The sequence below is a fragment of the Rutidosis leptorrhynchoides genome, chromosome 11 (assembly GCF_046630445.1).
Source record: "Rutidosis leptorrhynchoides isolate AG116_Rl617_1_P2 chromosome 11, CSIRO_AGI_Rlap_v1, whole genome shotgun sequence".
NCBI classification, from domain to species: domain Eukaryota; kingdom Viridiplantae; phylum Streptophyta; class Magnoliopsida; order Asterales; family Asteraceae; genus Rutidosis; species Rutidosis leptorrhynchoides.
In genome coordinates this window covers 97,024,069-97,041,519 of record NC_092343.1, presented here as the reverse complement: position 1 = coordinate 97,041,519, position 17,451 = coordinate 97,024,069, and the positions used below count along the sequence as shown (strand labels likewise).

At 32.9% G+C, this 17,451-nt stretch overlaps 1 protein-coding gene across 1 annotated transcript; it reads left to right on the top strand.

Moving 5' to 3' along the window:
* Positions 1-1,317: 1,317 nt before the first annotated feature.
* Positions 1,318-6,755, top strand: LOC139876674 (OBERON-like protein). The gene is made up of 3 exons (XM_071864046.1): positions 1,318-1,510; positions 2,380-3,479; positions 5,959-6,755. The coding sequence occupies exons 2-3, from the start codon at positions 2,399-2,401 to the stop codon at positions 6,594-6,596; spliced, it is 1,719 nt and encodes a 572-aa protein (XP_071720147.1). The 5' UTR covers positions 1,318-1,510; positions 2,380-2,398; the 3' UTR covers positions 6,597-6,755.
* The last annotated feature ends 10,696 nt before the right edge of the window (positions 6,756-17,451 follow it).

Below are 17,451 nucleotides of genomic sequence, written 5' to 3'. Positions count from 1 at the left end.
ATCTTTTTTTAATTTATATCTTAATCATAATTAATTGTAAAGATTAAATTTTAATTGTAAATTAAATTAATTTATGATGTCATCTAAGTGGGTTAGATTTTTTTCTATTTTCTTTTTTATTTTTTTCAATGAAGGAAAATGACTATTTATGATGCCATCATTTTACTCCCTCCGTCTCATTCCAATAGTCCACAGACAAAAAACACGCAGTTTTAGGAAATTCCACTAACTTCATTTCTCTACCAATGAAATATCTTCTCTCTCCAGATCCACCAATGAAATATCTTCTTTTCTTTCTATTTATGGAAGTGAACTATCAGAATGTGACAGCCCAAAATAAAATAATGGCCTATTGGAATGAAACGGAGGTAGTCGCATTTTAATATTAACTATAGAAGATAGATAGATATTATATCACTATTCACTATTTATTATTATTATGATACTAATAACTAAGGTGAATAAATGAAAGACCTATTTACGCTAAACATAAAAAAGTTAAAGCTTGATATGAAAAATTTGAGCTCAATATTGTTTACTACACAATCTTATAAAAATGTTCAAACTTAGTTGTGCTATTGAGCTTATTACAAAGATAAGAAAAGAAGAAAATCAAATCTCTTCGATTTGGAAAGAATTATTGTAGAGAAAATTAGATACAATAATCCTTAAGTTTGTCCATCTTTTTCTTAATATAATTCAAGAACATCAAAACTTTATATACCTTTTCAACTTTTTTTTCTTTTAAAAAAACCTTTGAAAAAGTGGCTTAGGCTTAAACTCATTAAAATTGGGTGAAACCAAACTTTTAATCAGTCGAGGTTGAGGAGGTCAATTACATAGCTTCTGTTCGATTTTTGGTCACGGTCTCAAGGAGGTTGTTTTTGTCGAGACTGTTTTGTTCGGTTATCTAGTTTGCCGTCTCAAGGAGGGTGTTCTTTGAATTCTCAGCGGGCGTTTCCGTAGCTTCATGGACTTGAGTTAGTTGTGCGTTCAAAAGCCTGAGAGTTGTTGCGTAGAGGGGTGGGGGGTTAGTTTCGCGTTGCGGGGCTCATTTCGGATGGAAGTTTTTTGATCTGGCTCTGCTCGGCGATTGTATTCTTGTTTAGGGTTTCTTGTGCATTGTTTATGAGTGCGTATTGTTTATACATGTCTTGAATTATTTTTTTTACATAATTTAAAGAAAGTCAAACAACGCCGATTAAAAATGTTGAAAATATCGGGCCCTCAAGACGATGACCGGTTGAGCCGGTCAACTCATCACAACACACTAGTCCGACGACTCCAAATACTGGCGTCATTCTATTTCTAGTATTTCCCACTGTACACCAACCACATCAACAAGATCAAAAATTAGGTTTTAATTTGTGTTGCATTCAAATTAAATTAAAAGTTACGAAAGTAGACAAGGGGAAAAACCTCAAATTCACGCGTTTCTCTCTCTTCATTGACTTGATTTTAAGCAATTTTTGTTCAATTTTATTTCAATTCGAAGATATTCTATCATCTGGTAAGCACTTTTTTGTTTCTTCTTCAGCTTTAATTAGTTCTAGCTTAACCTAATTGAACATATCTATATCGTATTGTTTTATTTTGTTGTGTAATTGTGTTGCTTGATTTGATCATCAACTCGTTGTTATTGCCCTAGGGTTTACGTTTCTTAGAGTATTTAATTTTACATGTATCTAAGAATGAAGTAGCTTTATATGTTTGAAATTCAACTGATTTTGTTAAAATTATTATGTTGCTGTGACCATTGTATAAGAAACTTGATATTTTTTATGAAGATGAAAATTGGAGTGTTTATTTTTGCTTGATTTCCACCCTGACTTTTAGATCAGGTGATTGACTTATTTTGAAACTAAGCTGTTAGCTGATAGTATTACTCATTTGGCTACTAAGAAATTTGATATGTGTTGGTTGGTGATGCTACTTTTTTATTTTACAAATAATAAAAGGTACAAGGTTTTTCCCGTTCGGGCTACCCGGGAGGGCGACCCCATACTCTGATATACGCAGCCCAGCAGGATTACTCTCTGGCTGTTTCCAAACCTTCCCTGGCCACCACAAAATATTCGTCCCAGGCAGGATTCGAACAAATAATGTACTTCTTAATTTAGCGAGTCGAACACGGTAGTTATGAAATTTATGTCTTACATGGACATTTGAATATATGAAGTTGTATCGACAGGCCTAAATGTTGTTTGGACAAGTTGTATGTCCTTGTTTTTGTTATATGCAACCCGTTGAAAATCGTTGTTCTTATCAATTTGACTATATTCAGGAGTGTTAAGATTATGTATTATCAGCTGTGGTTATTGTTGATTTCCAGTACCATAATATATGATCATTAATCCGTTTCTGTGGATATCATTTCAGGCATCGATTTCCACAAAACATGTTGCCGCCACGTCAGCAACCAAGGTCCGGTGTGTTGCACACGTCTTTATCCCTTGTTCCAGCAGACGGCTCGAATTCCGAACAGGTTCGTGACTCACCAACAGAGAGTGCTAGTTCACGTGAAACCTGGCCCACAGGCGATACTTTGATGATGTCATCTAAACAGCTGGACCGAGAAAAGGCAAAGGAACGTGAAAACGGGCCCGCAGACCATGCTGTAATCCGGCATATATCGAACTCAGATCGAATGACACTAAGAGACATTTCTAAAGAACGAGTCGATGTAATTGCAGAACGAATGCATCATCTTCCTGATGAATATTTAGAAAAGTTAAAAATCGATCTTCGTGGTCTTATTGAAGGAATGGGTGGTCATCAACACAGAGAAGAATATATTTTTCTACAAAAAATGGTTTTAAATCGAACTGATTTAACTGAAAAAACACTCGTTATAGCTCACCGTCAACAGTTAGAAATATTAGTTGCTATCAAAACTGGAATACAAGCTTTTCTACATCCAACTATAAGTTTGTCGCAGGCTTCATTAATCGACATCTTTTTATACAAAAAGTGCAGAAACATAGCGTGTGGGACCCAAATCCCAGCCGAAAACTGCACTTGTGAAATTTGCTCGAAAAGGAATGGTTTTTGTAACTTATGCATGTGTGTGATTTGTAACAAGTTCGATTTCGAAGTTAATACTTGCAGATGGATCGGGTGTGATTTGTGTTCTCACTGGACACACACGGATTGTGCTATACAGAATGCACAGATTGGGATGGGGCCCGCTGGGCCCGGTGTAAATGGTGGAAGTACAGGGGAGATGTTGTTTAGGTGTAGAGCGTGTATGAGGACATCGGGGTTATTTGGGTGGGTCAAAGATGTGTTTAACCATTGTGCACCGTTGTGGGACCGGGAAGGTTTAGTTAGAGAACTTGAATATGTGAGTAGGATTTTTCAACGAAGTGAGGAACCGAGAGGAAGGAAATTGTATTGGAAATGTGGCGAACTTGTCGAAAAATTGAAAAGTGGGGTCGCTGAACCTATGGCTTCTAAAGCTATATTGTCGTTTTTTCAAGGTAATTGATCGTGCAGTATGAAATAAAGATATTGAGCTAGTTAGTAAATCTGTTTGAATAGTTGTGAAGCACCTTTTAATAAGTGTGTACCAATCGGGGGAAGCGGTGGGAAGCAAATTTTTTTTTTTTTCGATTTTTGAAAAAACTTTGTTCACGAACATTATAGATTGGATGAAAATAAGAACATTTAGAAAAGACACTTCGTGATGAATGTTATTATTTTGGCGGGAAAACGATCGACAAACATAATATATATAGTGGTAGGATCAAGGGGGAAGTAACCATTCGGGGGGAAGCAAAAACTTTTTTTTTTTTTTTCGTTTTTTGAAAAAACTTTGTTCACGAACATTATAGATGAGATGAAAATATGAACATTTAGTAGAGACACTTTGTGATAAATGTTTTTATTTTGGCGGGAAAACGCTCGAAGAAGTAATATATAACAATTATCGTGTTTTTCGAGCGTATTTTGAGGTTTTAGCTATTGGGGTTTAGATATTAGGGTTTAGATATTAGGGTTTAGAAATTTACGGTTTAGGGTTTAGATTTACGGTTTAGATTTAGGATTTAGATTGAGTTTTTTAACACGAACGGTTTATGGTTTAGGGTTTGGTGTTTTGGGTTTATGGAATAAACCCAAAACACCAAACCCTAAACCCTAAACTCTAAATCGGGCTAAATTTTACTTCACAAAACATGAAAAAAAAAACGTTCATATTCTTCACGAACAATATTATCTTGAATGTTATTTTTGTCGATCGTTTTTCCGCCTAAATAATAACATTCATCACGAAGTGTCTCTTCTAAATGTTCATATTTTCATGTGATCTTGATGCTGGAAAATTTTTTTTTTTCAAAAAAAACGAAAAAAATAAAAAAATTTTGCTTCTCCCCGATTGGTTACTTCCCCGTTGATCCTGCCCATATATATATATACCCATATATATATATATATATACCTATATATATATATATATATATATATATATATATATATATATATATATATATATATATATAAATAGAGAGAGAGAGATTTAATCAAGAGGGAAGCACTTTTTTGGGGGAAGTAATTTTTTTTTCGTTTTTTTCGAATTTTTTTTTTCCAAGCATCAAAATCACATGAAAATATGAACATTTAAAAAAGACACTTTGTGATGAATGTTACTCCGTATTATTTTGGCGGTAAAACGCTCGAACAAAAAAATGAAAACATTCAATGCATTGAATGTTTTGATTATGAGTTTTTTTTTTAAGGGGTTAGAAATTAGGGTTTAGAAATTAGGGGGTTAAAAATTATTGTTTAGCTATTTGGGTTTAGAAATTAGGGTTTTGGGTTTAGAAATTAGGGTTTAGGGTTTAGAAATTAGGGTTTAGATTGAATATTTTAACACGAACGGTTTAGAGTTCAGGGTTTTGGGTTTAGGGACTAAACCCAAAATACTAAACCCTAAACCTAAACTCTAAATCGGGCTAAATTTCGAAGAAAACACTTCACACAAGATGAAAACAAAACGATGCAAATAAACTCATAATCAAAACATTCAATGCATTGAATGTTTTCATTTTTTTCTTCGAGCGTTTTACCGTCAAAATAATAACATTCATCACAAAGTGTCTTTTTTAAATGTTCATATTTTCACCTAAACTTGATGCCTGAAATTTTTTTTTTTTCGAAAAAAACCAAAAAAAAATTTACTTCCCCCCAAAAAAGTGCTTACCTCTTGATTATGCCCATATATATATATATATAGCGTTGTAAACGACGTCCATTGCGTCTGTTGTGACGCCCGTTGTGGCGTTTTGGTGACTAGCACGTCTCGACCCCGTCCAGTCTTCTAATAAGTCGGTCAATGGTCAAAAGTCGGGTCAAATGTTGGAAAGGGCGGGTCAACGCCGGTCAAAAGTCAAAAATTCTGTTAAAATCCGTCAAAAGTAGGTCAAATCTATCAAAATTGGCGTAGTATAGTGTTAATTTTATGTATTATATTAACGATAATAGTGATTATAGGTACAAATCTGTCAACCAAGGTTTTTGGCTTTAAAATATGTGTATATATATTTATATATATAAAAGTCAACGTCAGTCAACGTCCGTCTCGACCCCGTCTCGACGTTTTAAGATCCCGACTGTCTCGACCCGTCTCGTGACATTTTTAACCTTGATATATACTGCCAACCAATGTTGTAAAAGTTGCCCGTTGGGGACTAGCCTGTCTCGACTCGCCCAAAAACGCCTTAAAAGTCGGTCAACGCTAAAAAGTCGGGTCAGAGTTGGTCAACATTAGTTTGAGTCAGCCGAGTCGGTCTGAGTCGGTGAAATTCAAAGTATTTTTAATTTTTAAAATTAGATATTGTGTCATACATCTATGTTTGAAATATTTTATGTTTTATGTTTGCCCTATTTATGTGTACTATATATGTCTTATTTATATATTACTAATAGTTAATGTTAAGCTTCTCTTGATATCTTGTGCAGAGTTTGATATGGACCCCACAAAGCTTCAAGAAGGCGAGGAAGGTCGACTAATGGCCCCACAAGAAGCATTCAACCGAATTGCAGATGTAGTACAAGAAGCAATTAAAAAAATGGAAATGGTCGAAGAAGAAAAAGTACGCGCCACAAAAAAAGCACGTTTAGCTCTCGAGGCATGCGATCAAGAACTCAAAGACAAAGCTCGCGAAGTAGCATCACTCAAAATGGAACGACAAAAGAAAAAACAACAAGTCGATGAACTCGAAGGCATCGTAAGGCTTAAACAAGCTGAAGCCGAAATGTTTGACCTAAAAGCGAGTGAAGCTAGACGTGAAGCCGAACGGCTTCAAAGAATCGCACTTGCGAAAGCTGAAAAATCGGAGGAAGATTATGCGAGTAGGTATTTGAAACAGAGGTTGCATGAAGCAGAAGTTGAGAAACAGTATTTATTTGAGAAGATGAAGATGCAAGAGAGTTCATCGAGACCGTTACAAAGTAGTGTTGGTGTTGGTGTTAGTGAGCCGCAGCCTTCGCAGATTATGATGTATAATAAGATTCAAGATTTGTTGAAGAACATGTATACTGTACCTTCGAAAGGAGATGGTCAATCGAGTGATATTCGCTCACTTGGTTCTGTTTGAGTAGGTTTTTAAGGATGATTAGGTTGTTATATGTGCACAATTTGTGTTTAATTTTGATGTTGTTTATCATTATCATTATTCTTATAATAACTTAAAACATTGGTTGTAGTATCTTTATGCACGTTATGTGTTATGTTGTTGTGATTAATTGTGAGATTGAACTGATGATTATTGAATTGCATGTATTTTGTTTTAGGAAACTTTTTTGTTTGTTTGTTTGTATTACTGTTTCTTATGCCATGAGCCCATGATCTTGGTAAATGCATTTCTATATATACTAAGACTATTTGTAGTGGTCGGGTGCGTGGGTTGCTTTTTGTACCTTTTTGATGACTAGGACGTGTGGGTTGTTTTTGTGGAGTAGTGGTGGTGTGAGTTTTTGGTGTGGGTTGGAAATATATAAAGGAACGTGAAGCCATCCGGACCCGGGGCTTTATCACTACCATAATCCCACACCGCATTCTTTGTTTCAGACTCGGAAAACTCCCTTTCTAGCCATATTCTCTCCGTGTCATTTAAAGTGTTTGAAGGCATAAGATTATTGAGTAAAGGTTCCGCAGGTTGTCTCTCAAACTTTGATTCGTAGAATTAAGAAAACGCATCTTTTATTGCAATCGGATCTGTAATCCATTCACCTTCCATCATAATTCCACGAACATTTTGTTTGCTCCTCCTTTGATTTATTAGGCCATGGAAAAATTGTTAAGTTCTGGGGCTAATCCATTCATCTTTTGTTTGCTCTTCCATCATAATTCCATCAAATTTTCCATATATGCTTCTATGAATAGAAGCAATTTGTAGTGACCCGAACTTTTTCATGTTTATATATATATATTAAATAAAATTGTTATTTACATGATTAAGTGTTTCCAACATGTTAAGCAATCAAACTTGTTAAGACTTGATTAATTGAAATAGGTTTCATATAGACAATTGACCACCTAAGTTGACCGGTGATTCACGAACGTTAAAACTTGTAAAAACTATATGATGACATATATATGGATATATGGATATATATATATATATATATATATATATATATATATATATATATATATATATATATATATATATATATATATATATATATATATATATATAGTTAACATGATATTATGATAAGTAAACATATCATTAAGTATATTAACAATGAACTACATATGTAAAAGCAAGACTACTAACTTAATGATTTTGAAACGAGACATATATATAACGATTATCGTTGTAACGACATTTAATGTATATATATCATATTAAGAGATATTCATACATCATATTATCATGATAATATAATAATTTAAAATCTCATTTGATATTATAAACATTGGGTTAACAACATTTAACAAGATCGTTAACCTAAAGGTTTCAAAACAACACTTACATGTAACGACTAACGATGACTTAACGACTCAGTTAAAATGTATATACATGTAGTGTTTTAATATGTATTCATACACTTTTAAAAGACTTCAAGACACTTATCAAAATACTTCTACTTAACAAAAATGCTTACAATTACATCCTCGTTCAGTTTCATCAACAATTCTACTCGTATGCACCCGTATTCGTACTCGTACAATACACAGCTTTTAGATGTATATACTATTGGTATATACACTCCAATGATCAGCTCTTAGCAGCTCATGTGAGTCACCTAACACATGTGAGAACCATCATTTGGCAACTAGCAAGAAATATCTCATAAAATTACAAAAATATGAGTAATCATTCATGACTTATTTACATGAAAACAAAATTACATATCCTTTATATCTAATCCATACACCAACGACCAAAAACACCTACAAAAACTTTCATTCTTAAATTTTCTTCATCTAATTGATCTCTCTCAAGTTCTATCTTCAAGTTCTAAGTGTTCTTCATAAATTCTACAAGTTCTAGTTTCATAAAATCAAGAATACTTCCAAGTTTGCTAGCTTACTTCCAATCTTGTAGAGTGATCATCCAACCTCAAGAAATCTTTCCTATTTATAGTAAGATATCTTTCTAATACAAGGTAATACTCATATTCAAACTTTGATTCAATTTCTATAACTATAACAATCTTATTTCGAGTGAAAATCTTACTTGAACTTGTTTTTCGTGTCATGATTCTGCTTCAAGAACTTTCAAGCCATCCAAGGATCCTTTGAAGCTAGATCCATTTTTCTCATTTCCAGTAGCTTTATCCAGAAAACTTGAGGTAGTAATGATGTTCATAACATCATTCGATTCATACATATAAAGCTATCTTATTCGAAGGTTTAAACTTGTAATCACTAGAACATAGTTTAGTTAATTCTAAACTTGTTCGCAAACAAAAGTTAATCCTTCTAACTTGACTTTTAAAATCAACTAAACACATGTTATATATCTATATGATATGCTAACTTAATGATTTAAAATCTGGAAACACGAAGAACACTGTAAAACCGGACATACGCCGTCGTAGTAACACCGCGGGCTGTTTTGGGTTAGTTAATTAAAAACTATGATAAACTTTGATTTAAAAGTTGTTCTTCTTTGAAAATAATTTTTCTTATGAACATGAAACTATATACAAAAATCATGGTTAAACTCAAAGTGGAAGTATGTTTTCTAAAATGGTCATCTAGACGTCGTTCTTTCGACTGAAATGACTACCTTTACAAAAATGACTTGTAACCTATAATTCCGACTATAAACCTATACTTTTTCTGTTTAGATTCATAAAATAAAGTTCAATATGAAACCATAGCAATTTGATTCACTCAAAACGGATTTAAAATGAAGAAGTTATGGTTAAAACAAGATTGGATAATTTTTCTTGTTGTAGCAACGTGAAAATTGGTAACAAATCTATATTAATCATATCCTAGCTAAATTATATTGTATTATACATGTATTCTAATATATTATGTAATCTTGGGATACCATAGACACGTATGCAAATGTTTTGACATATCATATCGACCCATGTGTATATATTATTTGGAACAACCATAGACACTCTATATGCAGTAATGAGGAAGTTAGCTATACAGGGTTGAGATTGATTCCAAAAATATATATACTTTGAGTTGTGATCTAGCTTGAGACGTGTATACACTGGGTCGTGGATTGATTCAAGATAATATATATCAATTTTTTTTTCTGTACATCTAACGTTGGACAACTAGTTGTAGGTTACTAACGAGGACAGCTGACTTAATAAACTTAAAACATCAAAATGTATTAAAAGTGTTGTAAATATATTTTGAATATACTTTGATATATATGTACATATTTGTTATAGGTTCGTGAATCGACCAGTGGCCAAGTCTTACTTCCCAACGAAGTAAAAATCTGTGAAAGTGAGTTATAGTCCCACTTTTAAAATCTAATATTTTTGGGATGAGAATACATGCATGTTTTATAAATGATTTACAAAATAGACACAAGTACGTGAAACTACATTCTATGGTTGAATTATCGAAATCGAATATGCCCCTTTTTATTAAGTCTGGTAATCTAAGAATTAGAGAACAGACACCCTAATTGACGCGAATCCTAAAGATAGATCTATTGGGCCTAACAAACTCCATCCAAAGTACCGGATGCTTTAGTACTTCGAAATTTATATCATATCCGAAGGGTGTCCCGGAATGATGGGGATATTCTTATATATGCATCTTGTTAATGTCGGTTACCAGGTGTTCACCATATGAATGATTTTTATCTCTATGTATGGGATGTATATTGAATTATGAAATCTTGTGGTCTATTGTTACGATTTGATATATATAGGTTAAACCTATAACTCACCAACATTTTTGTTGACGTTTTAAGCATGTTTATTCTCAGGTGATTATTAAGAGCTTCCGCTGTCGCATACTTAAATAAGGACAAGATTTGGAGTCCATGCTTGTATGATATTGTGTAAAAACTGCATTCAAGAAACTTATTTCGTTGTAACATATTTGTATTGTAAACCATTATGTAATAGTTGTGTGTAAACATGATATTTTAGATTATCATTATTTGATAATCTACGTAAAGATTTTTTAACCTTTATTGATGAAATAAAGGTTATGGTTTGTTTTAAAATGAATGCAGTCTTTGAAAAACGTCTCATATAGAGGTCAAAACCTCGCAACGAAATCAATTAATATGGAAACATTTTTAATCAATAAGAACGGGACATTTCACAATTAACATAAGTACGAGACCCAATGGTCATTACAAATCATTGTTCAAAAGTAACATAGTTTGTGAATGCAAGGTAAACGCTTCATGCAGAGACATCTCTAACAAAAGCAGCGTGAGTCTACACAGCAAGACTACTACAGCGGAAGCATCAAACCTCTAAGCACCTGAGAAAATATGCTTAAAAATGTCAACACGAATGTTGGTGAGCTATAGTTTAAACTTAACAGTAATGTAAGGTAGGCCACGAGATTTCGTATTTCAAAACAGTATGAAAAGTATATGTTCAACCGTGGGCACTTGGTAACTAACTTAACGAAATATCACTCCCTAAAAGTACACTTGGTGAGTGCGTAAGTTTACGAAGTATTAAACACCCATTAAATGCTAGCACGACTAGCCCGAGTGGGGATGTCAAACCCTATGGATCCATATCTAAGATTCGCGTTCACCGGTTCAAAAACCAATGACTAAACGTTACCGAGCTAAGGGGAAAGTTTATACCGTTATATAACCGACACATATATAAAGTTTAAGTACTCGTGCCTAGTATGTAAAACGTAAAAAGCGCATGTATTCTCAGTTCCCAAAATAGTTAAAGTAAAAAGGGATGCTATAACTCACAGTGAAAAGTAGTAAAGTCGATATGAGATAAGTAAACAAATAGTTGGTCCGAAAGGTCCTCAAACTAAGTAAAAAGTTACTAAGTCAGTAAATCGTTCCAAAGGTTTAAAAGTATGTAAATTAGGTCTTAAGTATCATCATCATCATCAACATAAGTAAAAAGTAAAGTAAGTTTTCAATCAAGAATAGAGATTGAAACAAAGGCTGACTTCGTTCAGCTGCCACGACCTCTATACAAACTGAAATGAGGTGAGACCAGTGGCCATGGCTCCGTATGTGAGTCCTTTAACCACTGAACAATTTTCAGAACCAAACTCTTCTTTTTTTGACCGTGGAGACGGTTTAAGTGCGAGTAGGTCAGAAATTTCAGCACAACGTTATAAGGGCGTAGTGACTTTCATTAGGCTATAAATCCTAAACCGTAAATCGGATTAAGACGAGGCCTAAATGAAAAATCATCTACTCGAACCGAACTAACTGGAAATAAACTTTTCCAGTAGCCCTAGAGCCTGATCAGATCCAGAAATCAGTAAGCAATGTGCTCCGGTGGATTCTTGGTGCTTGATGCTCATCACGGTTCTCATCCTTGATGCTTGTAACTTCAAGTGTACAACTCGTTGATGTGTTTGCATCATCTTAACCAAGTTTTGACCATCATGAAACTAGCGTATGTCTAAGATAAATAGCACAACTCATTTAAGGGTTGTAAGAAGGTTGATGAACCAAAGTTACATCAAGATCTTAGATCCGACACATACATGAGTTCTAATAGTAATATTAAGCTATAAACTTGAATGTAAACTAAATAAACAAGATATTAAGTTGTAGAACTTAGATATTAGTTAGATCTTGAAGATCCTAGACTAGAAAGTCTAGATCTAGTGTTCTTAAGTTAAATCCTAAGTTATAGAACTTGGATCTTCACTTTAATAAAATCATAAGTTATGAAACTTAGATTTTAATCTTGTAGAATGTATATATAAGCTTATAAGCTTTTGTTTTAGACAAAATTGGAAGACCATAAGCTATAAGAACTTAGATCCAACATAAGTGTATAAAGTTATAACTAGAAAGTTTAACTTCCATGTTCTTGAACTTACAAAGTTTAAACTTTAGTTTCAAGAAAAATGAGATCAAGTTTAACTAGTAATACTTGACCAAAATAATACATCACGAAAATAAATAAATAAAATGAAGAAATAAACTAAAGTTACAAGTAACAAGTTCATGTTTGTTTCATACTTAAGGAGATTCAAGTCAAAGCTTGGATCTTAAGACAATAAACCTTAAGTTTCCAAAACATGAACATAAGTAAGATCTTAAAGCTTATGAACTTTAGATCTTTATAATATTTCAAGTGTAGAACCATAAGCTAACAAGCTTAGATCCTTGTTCTTGGTTCCTCATCAAACAAAGGATGGAAGAAGCAATATTACTTGAAGATACAAACTAGGAAGCTTGATCTTTAACAACAAACAACAAACAAGTGAAATGATGATGATACTTGGCGAATTCAAAGGAAAGAAGAAGAAAGAAAAAAAATATATTACTTACAAGTTAGAGAGAAAAGTTTAGAGAAAGAGTGGTGTAAGTATGATATGTGTGGAATGGAGTAATACTAGCATATATGTAACAAAAAAAAGAAAAATTTTGAACTCCCTCCCCATGCCAAAAAGGCCGACGTTTTTAGGCTCCCAAAAGGGGTAGTCAACTTTCATCTTTCAAGTGTGGGAGGGGTGGTGTATGCTAGGAAGGAGTATAAGTCAAATACATGGGAAAGAGGTGCATGCATGCTTGAGACATCTTTGTCTCCTACACCTTAATTAATCTTGTTTAATCTTAATGAATCACTAGCATAAAAATGGGCTCACTAATTAGTCCATTAAGTGGTGTAGGGTGGGCCTTGATAGTCCAAGTCCAATAACAAAAGCCCATGTATAAGTATGCAACAAATTACTAAAAGCCCAAGTAATTAACTACTTACATTAGTTAATTAGAAATAATTAATAATAATTAATTATGAATGTAAATAATGTTCGAAATATTATTCGTGAAAAGCACGTGTCGAAAAGACGAGTCGGGACATGAAAAGTCAATTACGGTGACAAAAAAAATATATAAGAATACATTTATTAACACGCAAGTATTAATAATAAATATTAATAATATAAGTTGAAAAATTCAGGGTCGTTACAATATTCTTGAGATGAGCCAAATGAACTTGTTTTCGCATTTGCAACATATGTATGTTTGTATGACTCAAAACCTGGAGGCCTACTCAATGAGGAATGTGAACTATTAGAATTATACCACATATCTTCCATTCTTTCCTCACATTTTGAAACATCGTCTGCCATTGGATTTTCTTCCCTTATGAAATCAGTTTCATGAATTTCAACTGAGTTCTCATCTTCATTATCACTCATAAAATGCATATTATTTTCAGAACCTTTAGCAACTGACTCATTTTCTTCATCATCTTCAGTGAGGGAGTAATTCAGTTGCCATGATTTAGTTTCATGTACGAAAACTTCATATATTTGTCCCGTGATTTTTGTTCGAACAGATTCCATTATAGTGTGTTTAATACTTGTTGAAATGCAACCTCTTCCAACACTCAATGAGCCATTCTTTTCACTTTCGAAAAACATGAATTTACCAAATTGGCAATCTTCATATAAGATGAGGCTTTCCAAGCGCATGCGGGTAACCCCATGATTTCGATCCAAACCATGTGTTCATCTACCACAAATTCATCATTAATATCTTTGAAAGCCGAGAACATTCTTTACATACTGTTATTATTTTTGAAGGACACGTAAGATTCTGGTTTTGGGAATGTTAACCATAACCAACAACCCCCAACGTGTCGTATCGTTACATCGTTGAAACCCTCTTGAAGACACACTCGGTGTATGTTATGCATAGACTCCACTTCCTTGCACTTTACAAGAATGATCTCTTGATGATTTGAAGTTTGATGTAATTCCGATTCCTCCGATTCTATAGATTTTCGATCGTATGATTCCACTTTTTAGAGGCAGTTTGAAAGCCTTTGACAATGGAAGCAAATGACTGTCCACCATTTTTCTGGAATTACATTATTATTGCGAATTGGAACATAAACCTGTTTCTCTTTTGGTATTGTTGTATTTGTTCTCAATTCTGATGGAGGATATGTGAGAAGCAAATTTTTCAGCATTAAAAACCCCTCAAATTGTAAGAATCCAAATTGTTTCCCATCTTTGGCACGTTTTGACGCGACGTATGCATCTACCAAATCTCCATAATGTTCAATGATGTATGCAGCGGTGTATGCGAAATACTATTAATTTTATTACGAAATACTATTAAATACGATACAATTTTACACAAGTTATTTATTTATATAGATGGGATATACTTAAACCTTGCTACAACACTTATAGGCAGTGTACCTAATCGTAGAGTAGTGTAGTTTTTAGGAAGTCCGGTTCGTTCCACAGGGAACTAGTGATTACGTACTATATTTTTAACAACTATATTTATATAAAATATATATAATTATATATAGTAATAATATTATATAAAAGAGGGGTTTTACCGTTTAATGACCGGTTTGTCGATTTTAAATAAAGCGTAAAGATAAATGACGATAATATAAATGACAGAATTTAAATTGCGAGAAAGTAAATTGCAGTAATTAAAATGATAGTAAATAAAGGTACGATGAAATATGAAATAAAAGTATTATGCTTATTTAAACTTCCGTAATCATGATGTTTGACATTTTGATTTTAATTAATTGTTACCCGGTTTAATTGTCCTTTGTCCTGGTTTATTTGATACTTATCTGGTTTTTGTCCATAATAGTTCATCGGTCATAATTATAAAATGCTCGTCAAATTAACCTTATTCTCGAAGTCAAATATTCCAACTAATTAGGGATTCGAACTGTAACAAGGTTTTAATACTTTGTTAACAATTACACCAATTATCCTTGTATGTAATCCACCCCTATTTTAATGAGATATGGATATTAATTTACCCACCTGATCAGAATGAATAATCAATTACCCAACCCAAATAATTAATTAAATGATCGTAAAAGATGTCGTATAAACGTCACTAAATAGAACATACATAATCATTTTAATAATTATTAGATTAACTAATTTGAAGATAGGTTCGACAGATTCTAATGAGTTGTCATTCGATTAGACAATACCCCTATCTATTAATAGTCAATAGTCCAATGTCCACAAGTGTCGGTCTTTTGTCCAAACCTTAATTATGGTACAAAATCTAATAACCCCGTCTTAATATTTAGTCTAACATCACGATTACTTTGGCTCAAATAAGCATAATAATAACTTAGTTACGAGAAATTAAATTAAAAAGGAAGAACATAGCTTACAGTGGTGATTAATTGCGTAGCGTTGCACGGACAGAATTTCGACTTACAAAACCTTAAAACATTTCTTACATTAACTCAATTATTATTAAACTTAATTTATGAAATGTCCCGTTCTTATTGATTAAAAACGTTCCATATTAATTGATTTCGTTGCGAAGTTTTGACCTCTATATGAGACATTTTTCAAAGACTGCATTCATTTTTAAAACAAACCATAACCTTTATTTCATAAATAAAGGTTTAAAAAGCTTTACGTAGATTATCAAATAATGATAATTTAAAATATTCTGTTTACACACGACCATTACATAATGGTTTACAATACAAATATGTTACATCGAAATCAGTTTCTTGAATGCAGTTTTTACACAATATCATACAAACATGGACTCCAAATCTTGTCCTTATTTTAGTATGCAACATCGGAAGCTCTTAGTATTCACCTGAGAATAAACATGCTTTAAACGTCAACAAAAATGTTGGTGAGTTATAGGTTTAACCTATATATACCAAATCGTAACAATAGACCACAAGATTTCTTACTTCAATACACATCCCATACATAGAGATAAAAATCATTCATATGGTGAACACCTGGTAACCGACATTAACAAGATGCATATATAAGAATATCCCCATCATTCCGGGACACCCTTCGAATATGATATAAATTTCGAAGTACTAAAGCATCCGGTACTTTGGATGGGGTTTGTTAGGCCCAATAGATCTATCTTTAGGATTCGCGTCAATTAGGGTGTCTGTTCCCTAATTCTTAGATTACCAGACTTAATAAAAAAGGGGCATATTCGATTTCGATAATTCAACCATAGAATGTAGTTTCACGTACTTGTGTCTATTTTGTAAATCATTTATAAAACCTGCATGTATTCTCATCCCAAAAATATTAGATTTTAAAAGTGGGACTATAACTCACTTTCACAGATTTTTACTTCGTCGGGAAGTAAGACTTGACCACTGGTTGATTCACAAACCTATAACAATATATACATATATATCAAAGTATGTTCAAAATATATTTACAACACTTTTAATATATTTTGATGTTTTAAGTTTATTAAGTCAGCTGTCCTCGTTAGTAACCTATGAAATGTCCGGTTCTTATTGATTAAAAACGTTCCATATTAATTGATTTCGTTGCGAGGTTTTGACCTCTATATGAGACGTTTTTCAAAGACTGCATTCATTTTAAAACAAACCATAACCTTTATTTCATCAATAAAGGTTTAAAAAGCTTTACGTAGATTATCAAATAATGATAATCTAAAATATCTTGTTTACACACGACCATTACATAATGGTTTACAATACAAATATGTTACAACAAAATAAGTTTCTTGAATGCAGTTTTTACACAATATCATACAAGCATGGACTCCAAATCTCGTCCTTATTTAAGTATGCGACAGCGGAAGCTCTTAATAATCACCTGAGAATAAACATGCTTAAAACGTCAATAAAAATGTTGGTGAGTTATAGGTTTAACCTATATATATCAAATCATAATAATAGACCACAAGATTTTTCATATTTCAATACACATCCCATACATAGAGATAAAAATCATTCATATGGTGAATACCTGGTAACCGACATTAACAAGATGCATATATAAGAATATCCCCATCATTCCGGGACACCCTTCGGATA

What these genes read in the sequence shown, in the direction of transcription:
- LOC139876674 (XM_071864046.1), top strand. Translation starts at nt 2,399, where the DNA reads ATGTTGCCGCCACGTCAGCAACCAAGGTCCGGTGTGTTGCACACGTCT. An exon ending in TATATTGTCGTTTTTTCAAG is followed by an intron (nt 3,480 to 5,958) that starts GTAATTGATCGT and finishes TATCTTGTGCAG; the next exon opens with AGTTTGATATGGACCCCACA.